This window comes from Lontra canadensis, unplaced genomic scaffold, assembly GCF_010015895.1.
Source record: "Lontra canadensis isolate GAN:19392208 unplaced genomic scaffold, GSC_riverotter_1.0 scaffold7, whole genome shotgun sequence".
Lineage (NCBI taxonomy): Eukaryota > Metazoa > Chordata > Mammalia > Carnivora > Mustelidae > Lontra > Lontra canadensis.
In genome coordinates, this window is record NW_022631001.1 from 6,693,007 (window position 1) to 6,715,369 (window position 22,363).

The 22,363-nt window shown below is 40.7% G+C and overlaps 2 protein-coding genes across 3 annotated transcripts; one reads left to right on the top strand and one right to left on the bottom strand.

Moving 5' to 3' along the window:
* Nucleotides 1-1,929: 1,929 nt before the first annotated feature.
* CUNH11orf97 (chromosome unknown C11orf97 homolog) lies at nt 1,930-18,043 on the bottom strand. 2 transcript variants are annotated; one of them, XM_032852785.1, is made up of 5 exons: nt 17,858-18,043; nt 13,565-13,669; nt 6,535-6,660; nt 2,326-2,352; nt 1,930-2,294 (listed from the first exon to the last, which is right to left on the bottom strand). In XM_032852785.1, exons 1-4 carry the CDS (start codon nt 18,024-18,026, stop codon nt 2,348-2,350), a joined length of 405 nt encoding a protein of 134 aa, XP_032708676.1. In that variant the 5' UTR covers nt 18,027-18,043; the 3' UTR covers nt 1,930-2,294; nt 2,326-2,347. The 2 variants fall into 2 exon arrangements, with proteins under 2 accessions (XP_032708676.1, XP_032708677.1); XM_032852786.1 differs by having other exon boundaries at nt 1,930-2,285; nt 2,317-2,352.
* Nucleotides 10,102-10,575, top strand: LOC116864943 (60S ribosomal protein L23a-like). The gene has a single exon (XM_032852784.1). The coding sequence runs from the start codon at nt 10,102-10,104 to the stop codon at nt 10,573-10,575; it is 474 nt and encodes a 157-aa protein (XP_032708675.1).
* Nucleotides 18,044-22,363: the final 4,320 nt, after the last annotated feature.

Consider the following 22,363-nt stretch of genomic DNA (forward strand, 5'->3'; position numbering starts at 1 on the left):
TGCAAACAAGATGTCATTTCAACAGATGAAAAAAGTTGTATTCCCTACCCACTATACTTTTGGTGTGGTATCCTAATAAACATGCAAAAAAGGTGATAGCAAGAATTTTTAGAAGGTTGAGATTTTAGATTTATAAGAATAATGAAGGCTTTACCCAATGCCAGGTGGTTTGGGGTGTTATATTTCTTGACTAATTTAAAATTTAGTCTTCCGATTTTAGCCACTGGCCCACAGCACCATTTTTTAAGTAGCCAGTGGTGAGAGAGTTCCATAAACATGGTGGTGGCTGGAATTGTTTGACATGTAGGATCTCCTGTAGTGTGCATTTATTAACTGGAAATTTTTATGTTAAATCTGGAAAAGTTTGAATCTTGACTCAAGAGATTATTGACTATTTCACAGTGTAAATATTTTTAAGTAGGAAAGGGACATACCTAGTCAACAAACGTTTGTTGACTTAACTTGATTTATTACATTAAAACTGAGAAATGAACTTGAAATGAGAACAGAAAAATGTTTTAAGATGAACTTAGCCTAGAAAGGAAGGAAAATGAAAGGTATAAAATCAGGATAAAGGGAAAAAGAATTTTTTAAGAGGACATGAATAATTATTACAACAGTTATGTATAAAATGAAAAACTGAAAAAACCCAAATGTCCAAACAATAGAGTGATAGACACAAAAATTTAGGACCTATGATTTTTAAATGTAATCATATAAAGTTATATTTTAGAAAACACTAATTTGAAAAGATCTACACACTCCTTGTTTATTGCAGAATTATTTACAATAACCAAGATAAAGAAGCAACCTATGTGTCCATTGACAGATGAATGGATAAAGAAGATGTCAATATGTATATATACAATGTGTATATATACAATGAAATATTACTCGGTCATAAAGAAGAATGAGATCTTGTCATTGTGACAACGGAGATGGACCTAGAGGATATTATGTTAAGTAAAATAAATTAGAGAAGACAAATACTGTATGATTTCACTTTTATGTGGAATCTAAAAAAGAAATAAACAAAGCAAAAATAAACCTGTAAATACAGAGAACAAACAAGTGGTTGCCGGAGGGGAGGATGGGCAAAATGGGTGAAGGGGAATGGGAGGTAGAGGCTTCTAGTTATGGAATAAATAAGGGTCAAAGTACAGCATAGAAAATATAGCCAGTGGTATTGTAACACTGTTGCATGGTGACAGATGGTAGCTACATTTGTAGTGAGCATAGCATAATGTATAGAGTTGTCCAATCACTATTCTGTACACCTGAAACTAATGTAACATTGTGTACCAACTCTACTCCAACCCCCCCACCAAAAAAGTTCTATTTTAATGAATGGGAAGTTGTATAATGTTACCTTAAAAGGAATAATAAATGTATATATTCCACATAGTGATTTCAAACATGTAAAATAAAACATGCACAGGAAAAAAGAATAAAAACATCAATGTGTTATCAGTGGTTATTTCTGGGAATTAAATTTTAGATATTTTTCTCTTTATATTTCTTTGTTTTCCAGCTTTTCTATACTTGCACATATATTACTTTTGACAAGGGGTAGGGGAGAATTTTTCTCCTCTTCCTTTTAACCTCTTTTTAGCTCCATAGTATTAGTAAAATTCTTTTTTAGATCTCCATAAATTACCTGGCTCCCTACTATTCAGTGGACAGATTCTAGAGAAATGATGAGCTCTACCAAAACTAGCATTGAAATGGTTGTCTCTGAGTTAGAGACTTTTCATCCACATTTTTCTTTTACTAATTTATTTGTAAATAAATACATTTGTAAATAAACTGTTATTGTTTTAATTAAGTAGGCTCCACACCCAACTTTGAACTCGAACTCACAACCCTGAGAGCAAGAGTTGAATGCTCTACAGACTAAGCCAGCCAGGCACCTCTATTTGTTTTGTTTTGCTTTATTTTTTCAATGGATGAGCATAATTATACTATAGTGAAGGGTTAAGGTTTATAATGCTTACCTTCAAGTAAAGACTCAATAAACATGCCTTCATTTTTATCATGTTTCACATATTTAATAAAATAACCTAACTAGAAACCCAGTGTATTTCAAATGTGCCAACTAAAGGTAAGTATAATATTCTTCTTCATTGTTTCCAGATGCTTAGCAAATTTTGCCACTAGTCTTTCCTTGCCTTGGATTAATTTATAGATTGGAATTAATTACCAACAATAAGAATATAGATTTTTTTATACATCTTAAACTGTGAAACAAGCTTGGGTTCTGTTTTTCAGACATCAGGTGGAGGAAGTGTCTTCTTTTTTTTTTTTTTTTGGAGGAAGTGTCTTCTTGATGGAAAAAAACGTATTCATCTTATCCTAGAGTAAAGAAAATAGTGAAAAAATCAGCAAATTTTTACTTTGGTGAAATGCTCTTTAATCCCAATCCCATTTTAATCTAAATTTGACTTAATATTCCCAACAGCACTTCATCTGGTAGAGCAGAATATAACAACCACACCCATGGGATCCAGGTAACTAAAGAACCCACTGCTCAGTCTTCCAGATCCTCATTGCTCAGAGTACAGTGTCCTGACCAGTAACACTGGCATCACCTGGGAGCTGGTTAGAAATGCAGAATCGTAGGGGCTCCTGGGTGGCTCAGTTGGTTAAGCATCCAGCTCTTGATTTCAGCTCAGGTCCTGATCTTGTGGGTTGTGAGATCAAGTCCTGTGTCAGGCTCCACACTTAGCAAGGAGTCTGTTTGAGAGTCTCCCTCCCCCTTGCCCTCCGACCTTCCCCCACTTGTATACATGTGTATGTGCACATGCTCTCTCAAATAAGTAAATAGAGCTTAAAAAAAAATGCAAAACCCTGGACCCTACCCGACACCTACTGTATCAGAATCTGAATTTTAATAAGATTCTCATTTACAGACACATAAAAGCTTGAGAAATACTGGGCTAGACAACTTCTTTAGTTGTTGTATTATATGCCACAGAACAAGAAGGAGATGACAGAAGGAAAGGAATATAACTTATTAGTATGATGAAGACAGTGGCTGCTTCGCAGTTTCTAAGAGAAACATGTTTTAGAACTAAAATTAGATAATTATGATTCTAAATTTTAAATTATTTAAAATTTAAATGTGTCTTAAATGTCGGAAGAGTCATAACTACAATGACCATGCTATTCATGAGAAAGAGGAAAAAAAAGCTCAAGTGAATAGGAAAAAGATGGCCTAAGGACTGGCTGAGTTATCTAAAGGAAGTATATCTTATAGAAGTTCCTGGAACTATGCTAATCTATGGAAAACCTGTCTTTGAAAGAATCGGTTCTAAGGTGTATGTACAATATATGCAACTTTTCACGATTGACACACTAAAATCAATAGGTTCCATTGCTTTTCCCTCTATTGTTTACATTCTGTTTCATTTAGCAGACTCAGGTAGGGAAAGCCTAATACTTCTGGGGAGGGAGAGATTTATGTGGGTCAGCAGCAAGACGATTCCGAACGTATAGTAGGCATCCAACATATGCTTCCTGGTTCATCATTCATTGGTCATTCTCACGACAACAAGTGACCGAGTACCTGCTGGGTCAGGCACCATGCTACGTTCATGGTGGTGAATGAAAGAGACACAGTTTATGCTTTCCTGGAGTTTCTGATCGTGTATGAATTACTGCTGATCAATGTTGTAAAATTCTCTGTGGAATGTGTTCATCTACGATATTTCTGTGCCTCTCATCTACCTTTTTATTGATAATGAGAGAAGTCTAATTCTTCATTATCAGTCTGATTCATGTAGATTGATCAGTTGTGATTGGTATAGCAGATGGTAGGAGTTCATACAGCAAAATGCAGCTGATAACTAACAGATATGAAACTAAGATATATAACTATAGCAGTTATATATTATAACATGATCACTGTTGGGGCACCTGGGTGGCTCAATTGGTTAAGCGTCCCACTCTTGGTTTCAGCTCAGGTCATGATCTCAGGGTCGTGAGATCAAGCCCTGTGTCAGCCCCATGCTGTGTGTGGAGTCTGCTTAAAATTCTCTCTTCCCCTCTCCCTAGCCCCCACCACTCACACGCATATGTTCTCTCTCTCTCTCTCTCTCAAAAAAAGTTTATAACATGATCACTGTAAGTGCTTGACATGGGCTGTAGATAGAGGCCTGGAGGCCACTAAGAAGTTACTGTGGGTGAGTAAAAATGAGTGGGAGCAATGAACAAGTCTCTCCTACACTGTATGGGTGAAAATAATGCAATTATGGTCAAAGTCAAACACCCATTTTTCAAAAATCAGATGCTCCCACCTGATGAATTTAGTCATCAATTGGACTTTAATGTCTTCACATGAAGGTAATTTGTTCTTCAAACCAGTTTTATAATATGGCATTTAGAAAATCATTCATTTTAAAAATAAATAGCTTTGGGAGTTTTCTTGGATTGATGGATTTACACACTATAATTAGAACCTGACAAATTGAGTGGAAAGTTGAAATAAACAGCCCCCAATGGGCAAGAGGCCCAGACTTGAGTTGAATCAACCATTACTTCAGGACACTGCTCTCTTTGTGGATTTTGAGTTTAGTCGTCTCCCAGGATCATTCTAACCCCACGTGCCCTCAGCCCTGGCCTTTGTGTGGGTTTAACTACCACCCCCACTGGTTCCACCCTTGTTGTCCAGTGACTAGAAGTTACTGGAAGTTAAGAGAATCATCTCAGAAGCCAGCGGGACACAGGTTTGTTGTTCTGCCCTCACAACCTCCTAGACACAGGATCTTGAGTAATGTAATGTTTCTGTGCCTCAGTTTCCTCACTGGGAAAATGGAGATTAAAACTCCCATCTTATGCGATCATGTGAATTACATAGCTACATAAAACACTGACCGTTGTGCCCATCACATGGTAAATGGTGGCTTCTACTACTTTATCGTAGACCCCAAATCTCCATACTGGTTCCTTTTTGCTACATGAATCCCTCCGGTAACAAATTTTTTTTTTCTTTCTTTCACCATGTTACTCAGTCTCTCAGTGACTATATTTTCTCCCTACTGAATTCAGATCTTAGAGGATGCCTCCCAGGAGACCCTTCTCCTTTGCGGCACTTTCTCTGCGGTATCACCCCACTCTAGGTTCAACAGACCCCCCTCAACTCTTGGGCACAGTTTGGCTCATAGAGGCAATCATATCAGTGGTTAAAAGCCACTGGAGACTGGCTGTCTGGGTTCCGATCTCAGAAGGTCCACTCACAGGCTGAGTGGCTCTCAGTCAATTACTCAGCCTTGCTGTGCCTCCATTTCCTAATCTAAAAAACTGAATTCTATCTGTTTCACGTGATTCTTGTAAAGATTAAAGCGAAGGTTATACATGAAGAATCTAGAAAAATAAGTGTGATACAGCATTTGCTATTACAAGTCATTTCTTGGGTGAAATTACCCAACCGTGGCATTTACCCACTTCTCTCTTCTCATCCTAGGGTGACCTCCCAATTGCAGAACTATTTTTAGGATTCATATACCCTATTTCAGGTCCCTAGGGTATCTGGACACTGCTGGTGTTTCCATGCCAAGACCCCCACGTTCTCCACATTCTATCACCAATTTTCAGGCAGACACTGGTTATGACAGTGAGGAGTGAGTAATATTTTGTTCCAACCTTTATGTCTGTGGGGACCAGTGAGTCGGGCCCAGCTGGGTGGCCTTTACGTCAAATAGGGAGAAACTCAGGGAGCCAGGCAAAGTAGTTGCCTGATTCTTCCTTAATTCCCTTATCTCCCTTTCCTCATTTCCACCGGGAAGCAAAGATCTGGAAAAAAGGGGACAGTGCAAGATTCCTCCCCACCCAGGCTGGCTGTGTGCCAGGAAGTCCACCCAGACTGGCTGTGTGCCAGAAAGTCTTCGTACATAAAAAGTAAAGAGTCAAGTGTAACTCAAGAGTATGAACTTCTATTGTATCCATGGGGAAATTTGCCCAGCTTAACTATTAACTGTTTAAGTTCCGTAATGGGATAGTGTGGCTAAGCCAAAAGTAACTTCAGGAGAAGCAAATCAAAACAAGATTGCATTTCAGGGTTCCTGGGGGGCTCTGTCAGTTAAGGCTCTGCTTCATCTCAGGTCATGATCTCAGGGTCCTGGGATCAAGCCTCGAGTCAGGCTCTCTGCTCAGTGGGGAGTCTGCTTCTCCCTCTCTGTCTGTGCTCTCTCTCAAATAAACAAATAAAATCTTTAAAAAAAATGGGGGGTGTGCCTCAGTAGCTCAGTCTTTAAGCATCTGCGTTCGGCTCAGGTCATGATCCCAGGGTCCTGGGATCGAGTTCTGCTTCGGTCTGCCTGCTCAGTGGGAAGCCTGCTTCTTCCTATCCCACTCCCCCTGCTTGTGTTCCCTCTCTCGCTGTGTCTCTCTCTGTCAAAGAAATAAATAAAATCTTAAAAGAAAAAAAAAAAGATTGCATCTTGATTGAAAACTTGAAATAAAACATCCACCACTGAGCTGTGAGCTAATCAGCACACTTGGGGCTTTCAGCAGAAGTCAAGAATATCAGGATCTTACTTCTCAGCCCTCCGTGCCTTGAATAGAACTTGGCTTGCGGCAGCAAACTGTTTCTGCTCGGCGGTCCCAGCTTCAAGCCTCCCACTGGGAGATTCCTTTTAATGCTCCAAATCCCTTCCAGGGCCACTGTCAATATTTTCAGAAGCAAGATGACAATTATTAGCTAGGTTTCTTTTTAGTACAACATCTTTTAGAAGTATTTACTTGGTGATTATCTTTGCAGTCATTTGGTTGGAGCTTAATTTTGCTTGATTAATCAAACTACCCAAGGTCTTTAGCATTTGTTTCATCTCTTATTCCAGTTCATTCAATTATTCTCATAGGCAGTTAAACCTCTACAGTGCTATTAGATCATTTACCTGGCCCCTGAAGACAGAGGTGAGAAGTCAATATAGAAACACATACACCGACACACAAAAGGATTGGAAATAAACTGGTTAATACAGACACTTCATGGGGTCTGCCCTATCTGATTTTGATTTAATTCGTCCAAATACAAATATTTCCAAAGATAATATAGCCCAAAGTTACCATATTAATTTAGCAAATACTTTCAACAATCTTCTAAAAAATTGACCTAGATGCTACTTAATCGCCCCTTGAATGAAAACAACAAGCTCACTGGAAACACCATAGACTAATACTCCAGACACAATGTCTACTCATTGATACAAAGCAAATTGTCATCTTAACTCCTGATGCCATTTAGTAAGTACTGTTAGTGATCTGATTTGCACTGAAATGTCCTCCGTATCTTAAAAGCACTTGAGAGTCAGTCAACAAGCCTCTGGTGAAAATCTGTCTTGTAAAAAACAGTGACCCAGCTCAAGTAAGGTTATTCAAGTTAGTTAAATATGTTGTTTTTACCATTTCTAAAGCTGCAAATTATAATGCCCAAATAATGTCCACAGATCCGAGGTTGCCTACTGATAACCACGCTAACGTCTGATTCTTCCCTAAAGGATTCCGGACCCTGTAATGATTAGGGGCACGGTGTTTGGGTTTAGAAGGGATCTGGGTTTCCGTCTTTCCTTCACCATCTGCCAGGAGTATGGCTTTGGTTAAGTTAGTGAACCCAACGTGTCTCTGTTTCCTCAGCTTTGAAATGGGGATAATATCTAGCTCAAAGAATTATTACAGGATTTGGATGAAATGGATGTACAGTGCTTTGCACTCAGTAAATGGTAGCTATTATTTTTACAAGGACAATGATTTTCCTGTCCTAAGCATGGACTCAGATTCTGTTTTGATGAGCTGATTCACCACGTGGAATGTCAATACTGTCCTCTCCCTCCCCACTCCTGAATGAAGTAGCTGAAGGTATCTGGCCAAGCTCGTTTCTTCCCCCACCCTCAAAGACCTTCAAGGAAAACTCCACAATCTCCTTCTGTCAAAACCTTACAAAGTTTAAGCTGTTCCTTGTATCTAACCCAAATCTTTCCCCACCCTTCCAGCCAGTTTCCTCCTCTTCTATCCTGTCTAGAGACAGAAAAGAGCTGCTCTCCAGCCTCTCGATTAGAGACTCTCAGATTTAGGAGTCCACGGATGTTTAGGAAATGCCTCCTGTATATACCTCCCGGGAAGAAACCAAAGAAGTGGATTTAGATTTGTTCCACATTGAGAGATGTTCTGGCAAATGGAAAACAGTTCAAGTTCAGGAGGCAGAACTATGTAGAAAAACCACATTAAATTAGATAGAAAAATTATACTAATCTAATCAAGTTGTGCACTTCCTGATGCAATCTGGAATCCAGGAGTATCTGGAAGTTTACAACTTAATAGGGAAAATACCTCAAACGTAAATGCAGATGCTCAGAAACGGGTGAGAAAAATAAAAGCAAAATGTAATTATGGATAAGTATTTACTATACTCAGGAATAGAGGCTGCTAGAAAAAAACAGCGCTACTTTGATTTCATATGATGTTAGGGTGAAGAAGTTACAGGAGGTGATATGTTCCACTGAAGAAAAAGAGGTCTAGAAAGAAGAACAAATGTCCTTGGAAACGCCTTTTTTTTTTTTTTTTTAGGAGAAATCCAACTCCCTCTGGACATGCGCATTCCAGGAGGAAGAAGAAAGACAAAGAAGGGAGGCCAGCCAGGGAGGCCACAGTGTTGGCACACAACCTGACAAGGAAAGGGCGGCAGGACGAGAGAGAAGCTAAGAGAATGGAATTAAATCCCTTCCAGAAGCTCAGAATCTTCTGTGTAAGCATAGTTTGTGATATGCCCCACCTGGCTGGGGACCTTCATGCCGATGGGTGACAGAATGGGCAGCCAGCCAGGGCAGCGTAAGCCAACTCCAGTCCCTGCTGCCATGTGTGAATGACAATTCGGCTGTCAATCTTTCTTTCTCTGCCTCCTCTCCATCTTCACCCAAGATAATCTAGAAATCTAGATTCGTTTGTAAAAAGTCCTCATTTTTTAAATGTTGACAACTGGTTGCTTTATTTAAAAAATATAATGCAGGGGCGCCTGGGTGGCTCAGTGGATTAAGCCTCTGCCTTCGGCTCAGGTCATGATCTCAGGGTCCTGGGATCGAGCCCCGCATTGGGCTCTCTGCTCGGCAGGGAGTCTGCTTCCTCCCTCTGTCTGTCTCTCTGCCTACTTGTGATCTCTGTCTGTCAAATAAATGAATAAAATCTTTAAAAATAATACAATGCAGAACTAATAAAAATATCTATATGTTTGCAAGATGAGCCTGGTATAAGGGTCAACTATTTGGGATCCTGAACCAAACTAAGATACCCCGACAGCCTAATTAAATACAAGTCATGGTGATCTGGAGTGGGTATGGAGGATGGCTCTGTGGTTTTGGACTTGGCCATCGTGCCACGTCATGCATTTGGATGGGTGATATACAGGGAGGAGTAAGTTGAGGAGAGGTATGAGTTTCATTTTGGTCATGTTGATCTTGAGTACTTAGGGGACATCCAGTAAGGGAAGCTGAGCCTGGACACACAGACTTCAACAGGGACCATCACAGTGAGGTAGTGGTAGAAACAATGGGAATAGCCAAGATGATCCAGGGAGAGCCAGTGGAACAAGATTAGAAGACTGTGGGCAACACCATGGTAAACATGAGTATTTTGGGTTGAGGGTGAGTGAAACAAATTTCTTAAAGGAGAATAAGAAGAAATATCCAGGGAAGAGAAGAATAAGGACATTTCAGTGTCAAGGAATTTGAGGAAAAACAAGGTGTAAGGAGAGAACCATCAATTATGTCAAGTAGTGCAGAAATCTCAGGCCAGCCAAGGGCAGAACAGGACCATGGGATTTGGTCAAAATACATCACTAGAAACACTATAGTGGGTAAAAAGCCAATGAATTTGAGATCAGACTGGAGTTTGGAATCCGGTTTTGCCACTTACTTAATGCATAACCTTGGACAGTAGAAACCTCTCAAAATCTCAGTTTACTCATCCGTAAAAGGGGGGGGGATTGTCATAATACCTATATCACACGGCTTTCCTGAGGATTTGTAGTAAGCAAAATAAAGACCCTGTCCTCATGCAGCTTATGTTCTTGTGGGACAGATAGTCAATAAAGAATATACAGACACGCCTTTTATGAAGATGGCGCCGAAAGCTAAGAAGGAAGCCCCTGCCCCTCCCAAAGCCGAAGCCAAAGCAAAGGCTTTGAAGGCCAAGAAAGCGGTGCTGAAAGGCGTCCACAGTCACAAAAAAAAGATCCGCACATCACCTACGTTCCGACGACCCAAGACTCTGTGTCTCCGAAGGCAGCCCAAATACCCTCGAAAGAGCGCCCCCAGGAGAAACAAGCTTGATCACTATGCCATCATCAAGTTCCCCCTGACTACTGAGTCAGCCATGAAGAAAATAGAAGACAACAACACACTTGTGTTCATTGTGGATGTCAAGGCCAATAAGCACCAGATCAAACAGGCTGTGAAGAAGCTCTATGACATTGATGTAGCCAAGGTCAACACCTTAATCAGGCCTGATGGAGAGGAGAAGGCATATGTTCGGCTGGCCCCTGACTATGATGCTTTGGATGTTGCCAACAAAATTGGGATCATCTAAACTGAGTCCAGCTGGCTAAATCTAAATACAGTTTTTTCATGATAAAAAAAAAAAAAAAGAATATACAGACACATATGTAACTTCAAGAAGTGATTTTAAAAAAGCAGAAAGAAGAAAGTTGTATAAAAGATTAGAGAGTAATTGAGAGAGTAAGTAGTTTCTACTTTAACCTGGTAGAAAGGTTACTTCTGAGAAGGTGACATTTCAGCTGAAACTTGAAGGAAGAGGGAAAAAGACAATTGATGGTCTAGGGGAAGTGGAAGGTTTCTGAGGTGAAAATGGGTTTGGCATGTTCCAGAACATCAAGGAAAGCCGTATAGCTAAAGTGAAGTGGGAAAGTGTGGGAGCTGAGTTCAGAAAGGTGAGCTTCAGAAAGGTGAGCAGACCATACCAGGGGCCTGAAATCTAGCCTAAGAATCATAAGGAGCCATCGGAGGGTCTTGAACATGGAGGTGGTGGACGATAACTTATGTTGTAAGGGATCCCTTTGGGTTCTCTGCAGAGAATGCACTGTGGGGACAGCAGTAGAAGGTGCTAGAGGATGCTACTACTGAGCTTGTAAGAGATGATGGCGGCTTGGACAAGGCTTTAGTTGGGCAGCTTTGCAATGTATTTCCATTCAGATTCAACAGGATGAGCTGAGGACTGGATATGAAGTGTGAAGATTTGACTTTCAAGTGTTTGGTGTAAGCAACAGAGTGAATGGGGATGCCATTTCCTGAGATGAGGAAAAGCTGTTGAAGAGTGGTATAGAATAAGAGTTCCATTCTGGACATGTTCAGTGCAAGAGACCTAGTAGACACACAGGTAGGGAGTTAAACAGGCTTTTGGGATTCAACAGGGAAAGCAGAGGCTAGAGATAGAAATTTTAGAGTCATTAGCACACAGGACTAGATGTGATCACTCAGGGAGTGAATATAGATGGAGAAAAGGGCCTGTGACTGAGCTTAGAAAAGTTTAGAGGTGAGGAGGAGGGAGAGCCAGCAAAGACGATGGGGAGTCGTACCAGCAAAACCAGGAGGCTGAACCATTCTGACCTCCAGGCTAAAGTGTTCCCAAAGGGAAGGAGTAAACAATTACATCAGAGGATACAGAGAAGTTGAGTTTGATGAGTTTCTGGATTGTATTAGATTCTCAAGATCATTGGATTTGACCTTCAAGAGAAGGTCATTCACCATCTGGAAAAGAACAGTTTCATGGAAAAGAACAGGCTCATGGGAACCAAAGACTATTTGCAATGGGTGAAGGAGTAAACAAGAAGTGGAGAAGTGGAGACAATGGGTCTAGTGTACTTACTCTTAACATCCAGGAAGCGAGGATGTCAGAGCCATACGAGTCCCTAAAAGTTTTATGCGGAATTCTGCATGTATGTGACAAGCTGTGTTCCCCAGAAAGAGAAGCCCCAGCTCTCAGCGTATATGAAGCCCCAGCTCTCAGCATATATTTAAAGGAGTATGTCACAAGAAAATCCTGCAATAGAAAGTTCAGTGGCTCGCCCAGAGCTGCCAATGCCTGGAGAGTAAGCAGAAGGCACGACACCCCCTCCAGAGGCTGGATTCCTGTTGTAGCCAAGCGCACGGGGCGTCCAGCCATTTTAATTTTTTTTTTTAAGAACAGAAAAAGAAAAACAAAATTAGTAGCTTGTTTTCCATAAGTAAAGCCCCTTTAAAATTTAACCTTACAGAATCCACTCTCAGCTTTGACGGATTTTCTAGGCTAAAAGAGCACCTCTGTGCGACCTCTGGTGGAGGTTATGAGAACGCAGCCCAAGCATTTCCATTTTACTTGAGGGACATTTTAAAAAGATTGCTTAGAAAAATGGATTTTTATAATCACTTAGATTATCTCACAATCGAATGCATCCAATAAGAATAATACATCATCTAACTGTTATATGTTATAAAATTTTTAAGTGTATAAATGAAAGTAACCCCAAAATAGAATAGCATGAGACTTCAAATTTTTTCTAACCACTAGGGGAATAGTGGCTCAGTCCTTTAAGCCTCTGACTCTTGACTTCAGTATGGGTTTTGGTCTCAGGGTTGTGAGTTCAAGTCCTGCATTGGGCTCCACAACATGGAGCCTATTTAAAAAAAAAAAAAAAAGTCTGTGAGGGATTCTGGGCTTTTAAAGCATGTCTTTTCTCAAATGAACTATCAATGCCTAGAGAGATAACCCATAAACTATATGTATATACAGTAAAATCCTGGGATGATTTGACCTATGTAAATGACTTCGATTCTTCTGGGTCAGTGATCTTCAGATCGAATCCCTGGACCATCAGCTCCAAAACCAACTGGAAACTTGGTAGAAATGCAAATTGCTGACCCCCTACCCAGGAATTACTGAGCCAGGGACTCTAGAGATAGGTACCAGTAGCCCACTTTGAACAGGTTCCTGGGTAATTCTGATGAAATCTAAACTCTGGGAACCACTGTTCTTGGTCACATTTATATTGATAAAGATTGAAGATGTTACTGTGCTTTTCTTGGAAAAAATTCTACTTCTCATTAAATAGAAATAACTCTGCCAAAAATGTGGGACAGCAATGTAGATACTGATACTTAGGCAATTTTTTTTGTAAAAATAAGCTTATTTGGACACAGGCAAAATAAGTATGAAATTAGCTCAAGAATTTCCCAAGGATCCATTTTTCTTTTGATAGCCATGGTTTTGTAATAAATAAAATAATCGGGGCGCCTGGGTGGCTCAGTAGGTTAAAGCCTCTGCCTTCAGCTCAGGTCATGATCCCAGGGTCCTGGGATCGAGCCCCGCATCAGTCTCTCTGCTCAGCGGGGAGCCTGCTTCCCCCTCTCTCTCTCTGCCTGCCTCTCTGCCTACTTGTGATTTCAGTCTGTCAAATAAATAAATAAATAAATAAAATCTTTAAAAAAGAATAATAAATAAATAAATAAAATAATCACTCTACCATTAAATAGGTAATTTCGTATTCATTTCATAAGTACACTTTGTCTGTCACAGAGATTACCTGCAGGTGGATTTTTAATGTGGCATTCATCTCTTTTAATATAAAGTTCTTCTTCTAATACTTCCTTAATTCTCTTATGTGGCTCAGAATACAAGAATTTCTTCCCTGCAAACACATTAATAAAATTGATTATTTATCATAAATATTATGCCAAACTTTCCATTATACCTACATGAATCAATATTTCTTAAAAAGATACATGCATCCACACAAACAGCAGCTGATTCATGCTACGACTCTATTTTGGAAAGATCCCTTTTTGTTTCTTTTGGGACCTTATACTTTCACATAATTCCTGAACTTTTATGGTTAAATTTCAGCACCTCTTTTAGGTGTTAGAAAGAAATATAGGGAGTTTCCTTCCTTAGCTTTAAGAAAACTCAATTATTTGATAAATCCTTATTAAAGACCTACTCAGTGCCAGGCATTGGGCTAGGGGCAGAGGACAAGCAATGAATAAGACAGATATGCCCATGGAGCTTACAATCCAGCTACATAACACAGGACAACCTCAGTCTTATTTAATCATCATTTTGAGAGGTAAATGTGAGCTGTAGTAGCGAATTGCTTATGGACATATGACTTTTTCCTAGCCTCTAAGCCTGGCCATGTAGGACATCAGAGGACCAGCTTATTTGTTCTAAGTACCAATATCTCACTCCATCGTTGGCCCTTCTGTCCTCTCCCACACCAAAGCCTATGTACATTCTATTTTGTGCCTGAACTGCCTTTCTCCTAATATTTTTGCCTGGGTAACTTCTACTCAAATATCAAGTATAGGCTTAAAGCGCAGTTCTTTGGGGATGCTTTCCCTAACTGTACCATGTACCTGGATCCTTTTTTTGCATAGGACTCTCCTCTTTTCTTTCATTTCATTTATTGCAATTTGTAAATGGCTTCATTTGCTTTATATGTCCCTATTTATGTAACTATTATTTGAATATATGTCTTCCTTATCAGACCATAAATACCATAGGGCAGGGATGTTTTCTGATCAGCTCATCAGAGTCCTAGGACAGAATCTGGTGAATGCAGCCTTGTGAATGTCAGGGAACCAGTATTTCTAATCTTGGTACTCAAAAGCTCAGTGCAAGGAACCATGGAAAACCTAACCAACCCAACATGTTAGCTATTTCAGATGTGATCATTTTTCTCAGACTAACCAATAAAGAACACAGGTGAAGAGATTTGACTTGTGTATGGACTGGCCCAAACAGGGTAAGAGACCACTGCCTCTGTTTGTGGTCCTGGGTCACTCCTGGTCATGAAGACTCAAACACACCCTCAGACATGAACAAGGTAGAATTAGATACTTTCTGCCTCTCATTTTTGTTTCCCAAAACTTAGGAGTCATATGAATGTAAGATGGGGGTTAGCTTTGATCGTAAGATAGAAAAGGGGTTAAGTAACATGGCTAAGAGGGAAGAAAATTCTGGTAATAGTTCAGTAGAACAGATGAGATCGCCTGCTCTAAGTTCAGTCTCTTGACGAATTTCAGCCCTGCTGCTACAAGAATTTACAGAGGAAATCACTAAAGGTTTTGAGGAACTGAGAAAAATTAGAACAGCAAAGAGCTTAGTATAGGCAAATATTCCCCATTCCAAAAAGGAAAGAAAAAAGGATGGAATTGAGGAAGGGAGGAAGGAAGGAAGGAAGGAGAGAAGGATAAAAGGGAAAGAGGAAGGAAGGCAAGAAAAGTAAGGAGAGAAGAGGGAAAAAAGAAAAACCTTCTACAAACTCTAACATAACAACCTATGTTGATCTTCACCAACATTTTGACTGGGTTAGCCAACAGATGGCTTGTGAGTACAGCTAATGAGGAACAGTAATTACTAAGTGTTGAGAACTACTAAGAACAATATTATTCCAGACTAAACTGTTTTCTTTTGTTAAGAGCTGGTAATAACTGCTGCAATTTATTGAATGCTACTATACATATATTATTAGCATATTACATATTACTATGTAATATTACATATATATTAAATATAATATTATAATATTACATATTAATCACAAAACTATTCATACAAATTAAAAGTCATGCCTACCTAACTCTCCCCAACCCAAGTTACTAAACTAGCTCGATTAGGAAGTTGTCGTAGCCACAGTGTAGCTTCTTCTCAGCAAGGCATTTGATAAAGTGTATTTGTGGGAGGCAGAATGCCCACCCTGAGGATACTGAATGACAGATCAGGGACTTCCAGAGACAATCCTCGGAACTGTTGGAACTACCATCTAGTTTGCTAATTTGGATACAGGGAGGAGCTGCCTACCCACTGATTGTGAGAATGGCACAGACTTGCTGAATGGCAAACTCAGGAGTCAAAGGGCTGCTTCTATACCTGGGATGAAGTGTTAAAATTCATGGAATGGTACTGATGGGGATAAATATAATGACTTGTATTTAGGATGAAACAAATTTACTGCATAAATAAGAGAAAAAGCCTGGATCAAATGTTTTCGGTTGGACAACAGGGGAAAGAGAAACTAAGGATGACATAGACTGCTTTTGTTATATGTATTTATAATACAGTGTGCCTGCCAAAACAGCTCATTGATTCTGAGTCCATTTTATAGAAGTAGACATTTCAGATCAAGGGAGGTTATAGTCCCAGCACACTATCCTAAACTGATCACACCTAGAATACTGGATTCAGTGATTTAATAAACTGGAGAATGTAGGAAGAGGTTAGCCAGCATGGGGAGAGTGCTACAAAGTATTTTAAAAATGACTCTGAAGGCTATGAAAAATTTGGTGGCTGTTCAAATAGCAACTTTCATATAATTTAAGGATGTTTTACTGAGAAAGGACCACATTTCATCTGTGTATATTTCAGGTCATATCTGATTAGGGAGTAGAAGCTACAGAGAGACAGAAGACTGTCTGATGTCAAAAACATTTGACCATCGAACGGGTACTTCATGTGGGTGTGGGTGGGTACTCAGGCTGAGGCCGGAAAAGGAGGTTCTCTGGGGGGATGAGGCACCAGTGCTTTATGCCCCAACCCTGACTTTCTGAGGTCCTCAAAGCTTAGACACATGCCTTAATTCATCACTCACTACTCCGCAACTAGCCCAATGCCTGGCATGCAGTGAGGACTCAGTATTTGCTGAATTGACAAGTGAATGATCAATCCCACCTTTAGGACCCCACAGGACTAAAGAACCTCTCATTTCCAGCATCTTTAACGGGAAAATTCCCAGACAGAATTTGAAGTCAGAGTAAGGATGCCCTTAAATATACTGAATATGTAAATATACTGGATTTCGTTGTTCTAGGTAAGGCCTCTGCTATGCTGTTGGTAACCAAAGGAATGAGGAGGTATCCTGGTCATACTGGGACAGATGCTGAGGGAGGAGGCCCTTTCTCTAGGAGACACTGGTTCTGTGGCTCTTTAATGAGGTGTCCCGGGAGCAGGGTGTTTGGCCCCCTGAGGCAGAGGAGCTGAGCCATTCAGGCCCCCTCCCTCCTGGGGTCTGCCGAGCTCCTGCTGAAAGCTGAGGCGGGTCTCTAGAGAGGCAATCAAGAAGAGCCAGAAACTGCTGGCATTCCTCTTTGTCCTACTTATTACTTTTCCCATCATCATTCCTTAGCCCTTCCTGAAAACCCGCAGAGCACAGGAGACTGTGAAATATAAATTCATGGCACAGTATGGCTGGGCACTGAGGCCTGGAGCCGACTCGGGCTTCCGCCCTCTTGGTTGTGACTCTGGACCAGAGCTGCCTTCACTCACTTGACCATCGTTTGTGTGTTTGGCAGGAAGGAAACCGTGTGTTAACATGTAGCCGGTAACTGTGAGATTCTACAGGCATCAGGTATCATAACTGATGAACTGAGAGTCCCAGACAGGTGAGGTGAGCGTTTTAAGTACTTCTCCAGCACTGACTGAGTCCCTGGAGGCAAGTCATTTCCACTAGCCTCGACCTCAGTTTCCCGGTCTGTAAAATGAAGGAACTGGCAAAAAAGATCCACGTGTTTATCTCTCTCTGCGTATGTATATATATGCATATTACAAACGTTTATACATTTTATATTTTATTATATATAAATTTCAAATTTTATATCGTACAGATATTTATAACTACACTCACACGTTTTTCTTTCAATACCCTCCAGGCCGATGCCACTCTATCAGGCTGGAGGCCTACCTGGGCTCAGGTAGCCTTTTGCGAAGGCCCTCCAGCCCGTCAGCCAGTCTCACTCCCGATCGCCCCTCCCGGTTCCCCTTTCCCGCGTTCCACGCGTCCAGCGTCCCCGCGGGCAGAGTGCGCGAGCGGAGGGGAACTCACAGTGTCCGCAGGAGTCCTGGAGGCCAACCCCGCCGCCGCCGCCGCTGCCGCCGCCGGGCTCCCCGCGCGCCCCGCGCCCCAGCCCCGCGGGCTGCAGAGGCTGCTCCCCGTCGCGGCCCGCCTCCGGCGCCGCCACCGCGGTCACCACCGCAGCTTCCTCCCGCCTCATGCCTCGGGGGCCTTGCTCGAAGCCGGGGCGCCCGCCGGCCTTCTGTGCTCCGCCGCCGACTGCCTGGGAACGGCCGGCGTCGCGGGTTGCCATAGCGACCGCGGATCCTCGCTTCCCCAGAAGCTCTCCGCTCGCCTCCCGCAAGGGTCCCGCGCGCCCAGGACCGCGGTGAAGTTACGCGGCTGCCATCACCTCCCGACTCACACAGCCAAATCTCACGGTTGTTTCTCACCCCAGCGTCGCAGGAGTAGCTTTCCTATTCCCGGGCAGGGAAACCGAGATTCCGAAAAGCTCAGGAGATTACCCGAGGTCGCGGGGCCCACGAACAGTTCGCCACCCGGCACAGCTAGGGGTGGGTGAGGGCAGGTACCAGACAGGTGAGTTCAAAGTCAGGTCGCTAGTTCCACACAGCGCTGCGCTCGTGTCCCGCTCCCTGCTACTCACAACGCGATCAAATAGACGAATGTTGAGGTCCCAAACTTTTGGATGACGTTGTTTTTAAACAACTCTTATTTTCAAGCACTTTTGTATTCACGAGCTATTTCAATCTATATATAATGACTGATTTTACAGAGGAGAAAAATCAAATTCAGAAAAGTCTGATTTGAGTAGCAAGTGGGAAAATCTACAGCTTTAGTTGGAGCCTGACCTTGCTGTTGTTCTCTTTTTGCCATCATTAAAAAGTAAATTAGGGCGTGTTATTAATTTCCTGAAGGCTACGTGTGCATTATTTTACAGAGTCATAGCTCTACAAACTCGTAACCAAATACAGGGGACCCCATCTGCCTCCATTTCATCCCAGAAGCAACCACTTTCACCCCAAGAGGGTGAAATTTACAACCATGTAATGAAATGTTTACTTTGATGTTTTATGTTTTTCAGTCTTAGGTATCATATGTTGACTTCCTACTTTGAAAGAAAAGGATTTAGCGCTCCTTCATTATCCTCACCTCACGTGTACTTACTGCCCCCCTCAAACTCCTAATATAATATAAATATTACTACCACTATGTGAACTCTAGTCATAGCGGAGCTATGTAATATCCTATGGTCACTTTTCCTGTCTGCATAACCTTTTAACTTTCTGGAGTTAATAACTGTCTGGGTTTTTAATTTGCATGTCTTTTAATGTTCTTATCACTAATGAATTCCCGAACCCTTCCTCCTTGCTTATATGTCTCTCTTCCTTATATTCCTGTCTTATATGTCTATTACTACATTCAAAAATGGGAGGAATTCTGCCAATTTTATCTGTTTTTAGAAAGTCCTGGGCTGGCGTGCTTGGGTGGCTCAGTTCCGTTGGTTAAGCGTGGGACTCCTGGTTTCAGCTCATGTCATGATCTCAGGGTGGTGAGATTGAGCCCCCCAAGGGGCTCTCTACTCATGGCGGAGTCTGCTTCAGATTCTCTCTCCCTCTGTCCCTCCAGCTTGTGCATTCTCTCGCACGTGCCGTCTCTTAAATAAATTAAAAAAAAAAAAAACAGAACAAAACAAACAAACAACTTTCTGGGCTGGTTGATCTCTAGACCTGTGATTGCACAGCTGTTGTCTAGGGATTATTTCCCTCTGCAACCATGGCTCTCTCATGCATGGGATCCCTAGATTTGTGTATCCATTTTTTTCTCTTTCTTGGTATACTTAGATTTTTGGTAAAGTCTAGCCCCATTGACAAATGGTATATAAAAGTGTCTTTATTTTACTCTCTACTAATGTGGAAGTTGGGCTGGGTAAACAACTTTAGATTGGAAATGATTTTTCCTCGGAATTTTTAGATCATTGTACCACTGTCTTTGGGCATCCCGTGTTGCCCTAGAGAATTCTGCTGCCATTCTAGTCCTTGCCCCTGGTTCAGGCCTCTTCTTCTTTTTTTCTTTCTAGAAAGGTGGAGGATCATCTCTTTGTCCCCATTGTTCTCAAATTTCCCGAGGATACATCTCAATATGCATAAGTTTTTCATCCATTTTGCTGAACACTCAATAGATCATTTCAATCTAGAAATTCATGTCCTTTGGTTTAGAGAACTTGCCTTGAATTATTTTATTGTAATTTCTTTGTTTCCTCTGTTCTTTCTGGAACTCCTGTTATTTGTATGTTAGAGTTTTGATTTGTCTTATAATATTCTGACCTATTTTTCCTATCTTATGTCTATCTTGACACTACTTTCTAGGAGAATTCCTCAGTATTATTTTCTAAATTCTATTTTTCACTTCTATCACATTTTTAATTTCTCAAAGCTCTCTGAATATTCCTTTCTATAAAACATGTTGGCCTTATATCATGGGTACAATATCATATGTCCCTGAAGATATTAATGATCTATTTCATTTCCAATGTTCTTTTCTCCTTGTACAACTGTTGCTTCTGCCAAATTACCTATTCCTGTTTGTTTTGGTCTCAGTAGCTTTCTTCAATCTTCAGGGGCTCCTTGACAGTCTTGCCTTATGTAGCATGGAAAATATGAATCTGTGTATATGGTGGGGGTTATTAACTGGGGTTTTGCTGATGGGTGATCTGATATATATTCAGTTATGGAATCCCTGATGTCAGTATTATAAGTTCTTATCTCTTCAACTGCTCTGATTCTCCATGGAGTGAATCTTCTAGTCTCCCTGCTGGAGAGTGTCAGTCTGGTGTCAGTGCCCTGGGAAGTGAGTGGGAGAGGTCAACTCAGGGTTCAACATGGGATGTTGATATTCATGAAATCAGGATGTAAATATTCATGAAATCCCCCTGTTCGGTATGGTGGTCCTACCCTCAGCTGTGCTTTGTACCTTCCGGTCTAGAGGACCTCTCTTTGGCTTCCTCCTAGAGAATTAATCCCAATCTTCCACTGGGGTGGGATTCCATAATCTAGCTGCTCAGAATAGGGAAATTGGTCTAACTGCTTTTTTAAATTTGTGGTAAAATACACATAAAATTTAACCATTTGTAAGCATACAATTCAATGGCATTAAGTATACTCACAGTGCTATACGGCCATTACCACTCTCCATTTCTAGAACCTTTTCATTATCCCAAATAGAAAATCTGTACCCATTAAACAATAATTCCCAATTTCCACCTCTCCTAATCTCTGATAATAACCTCTATTCTAGTTCCTGTCTCTATGAATTTGACTGCTTTAAGTTCCCTATATAAGTGGAATCATATAGTATTTTACGTTTTGTGTCTGGCTTATTTCACTTGGCATAATTTTTTAAGACTTATTTATTTATTTGAGAAAGAGAGAGAGAGAGAGAGTGGGGAAAGGGCAGAGGGAGAGAATCTTTCAAGCAGACTACCCCCTGAGCACAAAGCTGAACACGGAGCTCGATCCGACAACCCATGAGATCATGATCTGAGCCAAAACCAAGAGCTGATGCCTAACAGACGGAGCCACCCAGGCACTCCACTTAGCATAATGTTTTTAAAGTTCAGCTATGTTATAGCATATAAGAACTGCATTCTTTTTTAAGGTTGAATAGTATTCCATTGTTTGGATATACCAAATTTTCTTATTCATCTATTGATGGATGTTTGGGTTGTTTCCACCTTTGCCAGGTTCCAATAATGCCACAATGAGCACTGACAGACAAGTTATCTATTTGTGTTTCTGCTTTCAATTCTTTTGAGTTCATATTTAAAAATGGAATTGCTGAATCATATGCCAATTCTATGTTTAACTTTTTAAGGAACCATCAAACTTTTTCAAGTGGTTACACCATTTTATATTCCCAACAGCAGTGTACAAGGGTTCCAGTTTCTCTACATTCCTACCAACTCTGGTTACTTTCCTTTTTTTAAAAAAATTTAATAATAATTGCCAGCTATCCTAGTTAGTGTGAAGTGGTATCTCTTTGTGGTTTTGACTTGCATTTCTCCAATGACCAGTGATGTTGATCATCTTTTCATATGTTTATAAGACATCTGTATATCTTCTTTGAAGAGATATCTATTCAAGATATCTATTCAAGAATGCTTGTTGGGTTCTTTGTTGTTGTTGAGTTGGAGGAGTTCTTTATATATTTTGAATATTAATATCTTATCAGTTGTATGACTTGTAAATATTTTCTCCTATTCCATGGGCTGCCTTTTCATTTTATTGATAATGTCCTTTGATTTTAAAAAGGTTTAATTTTGACATAGTCCCATTTATCTGTTTTTTCATTTAATGCATTTGCCTTTGGTATCACATCCAAGAAGCCATTGACAAATCCAATATTATGAAGATCCCCCCCATATACTTTCTTCTTCTTCTAAGAGTTTTATAGTTTTACTCTTATATTTAAGTCTTTGACTATTTTGAGTTCATTTTGTATTAACATTACAGTGTGATGTATGAGTCCAACTTTATTCTT

Bases quoted from the DNA above. Each gene is read 5' to 3' on its own strand.
- CUNH11orf97 (XM_032852785.1), bottom strand. From the start codon at position 18,026: ATGAGGCGGGAGGAAGCTGCGGTGGTGACCGCGGTGGCGGCGCCGGAG. The intron at 13,670-17,857 runs GTGAGTTCCCCT...ATGTGTTTGCAG, and splicing joins CCAGGACTCCTGCGGACACT to GGAAGAAATTCTTGTATTCT. The intron at 6,661-13,564 runs GTAATCTCTGTG...AAATATTGACAG, and splicing joins CATTAAAAATCCACCTGCAG to TGGCCCTGGAAGGGATTTGG.
- LOC116864943 (XM_032852784.1), top strand. From the start codon at position 10,102: ATGAAGATGGCGCCGAAAGCTAAGAAGGAAGCCCCTGCCCCTCCCAAA.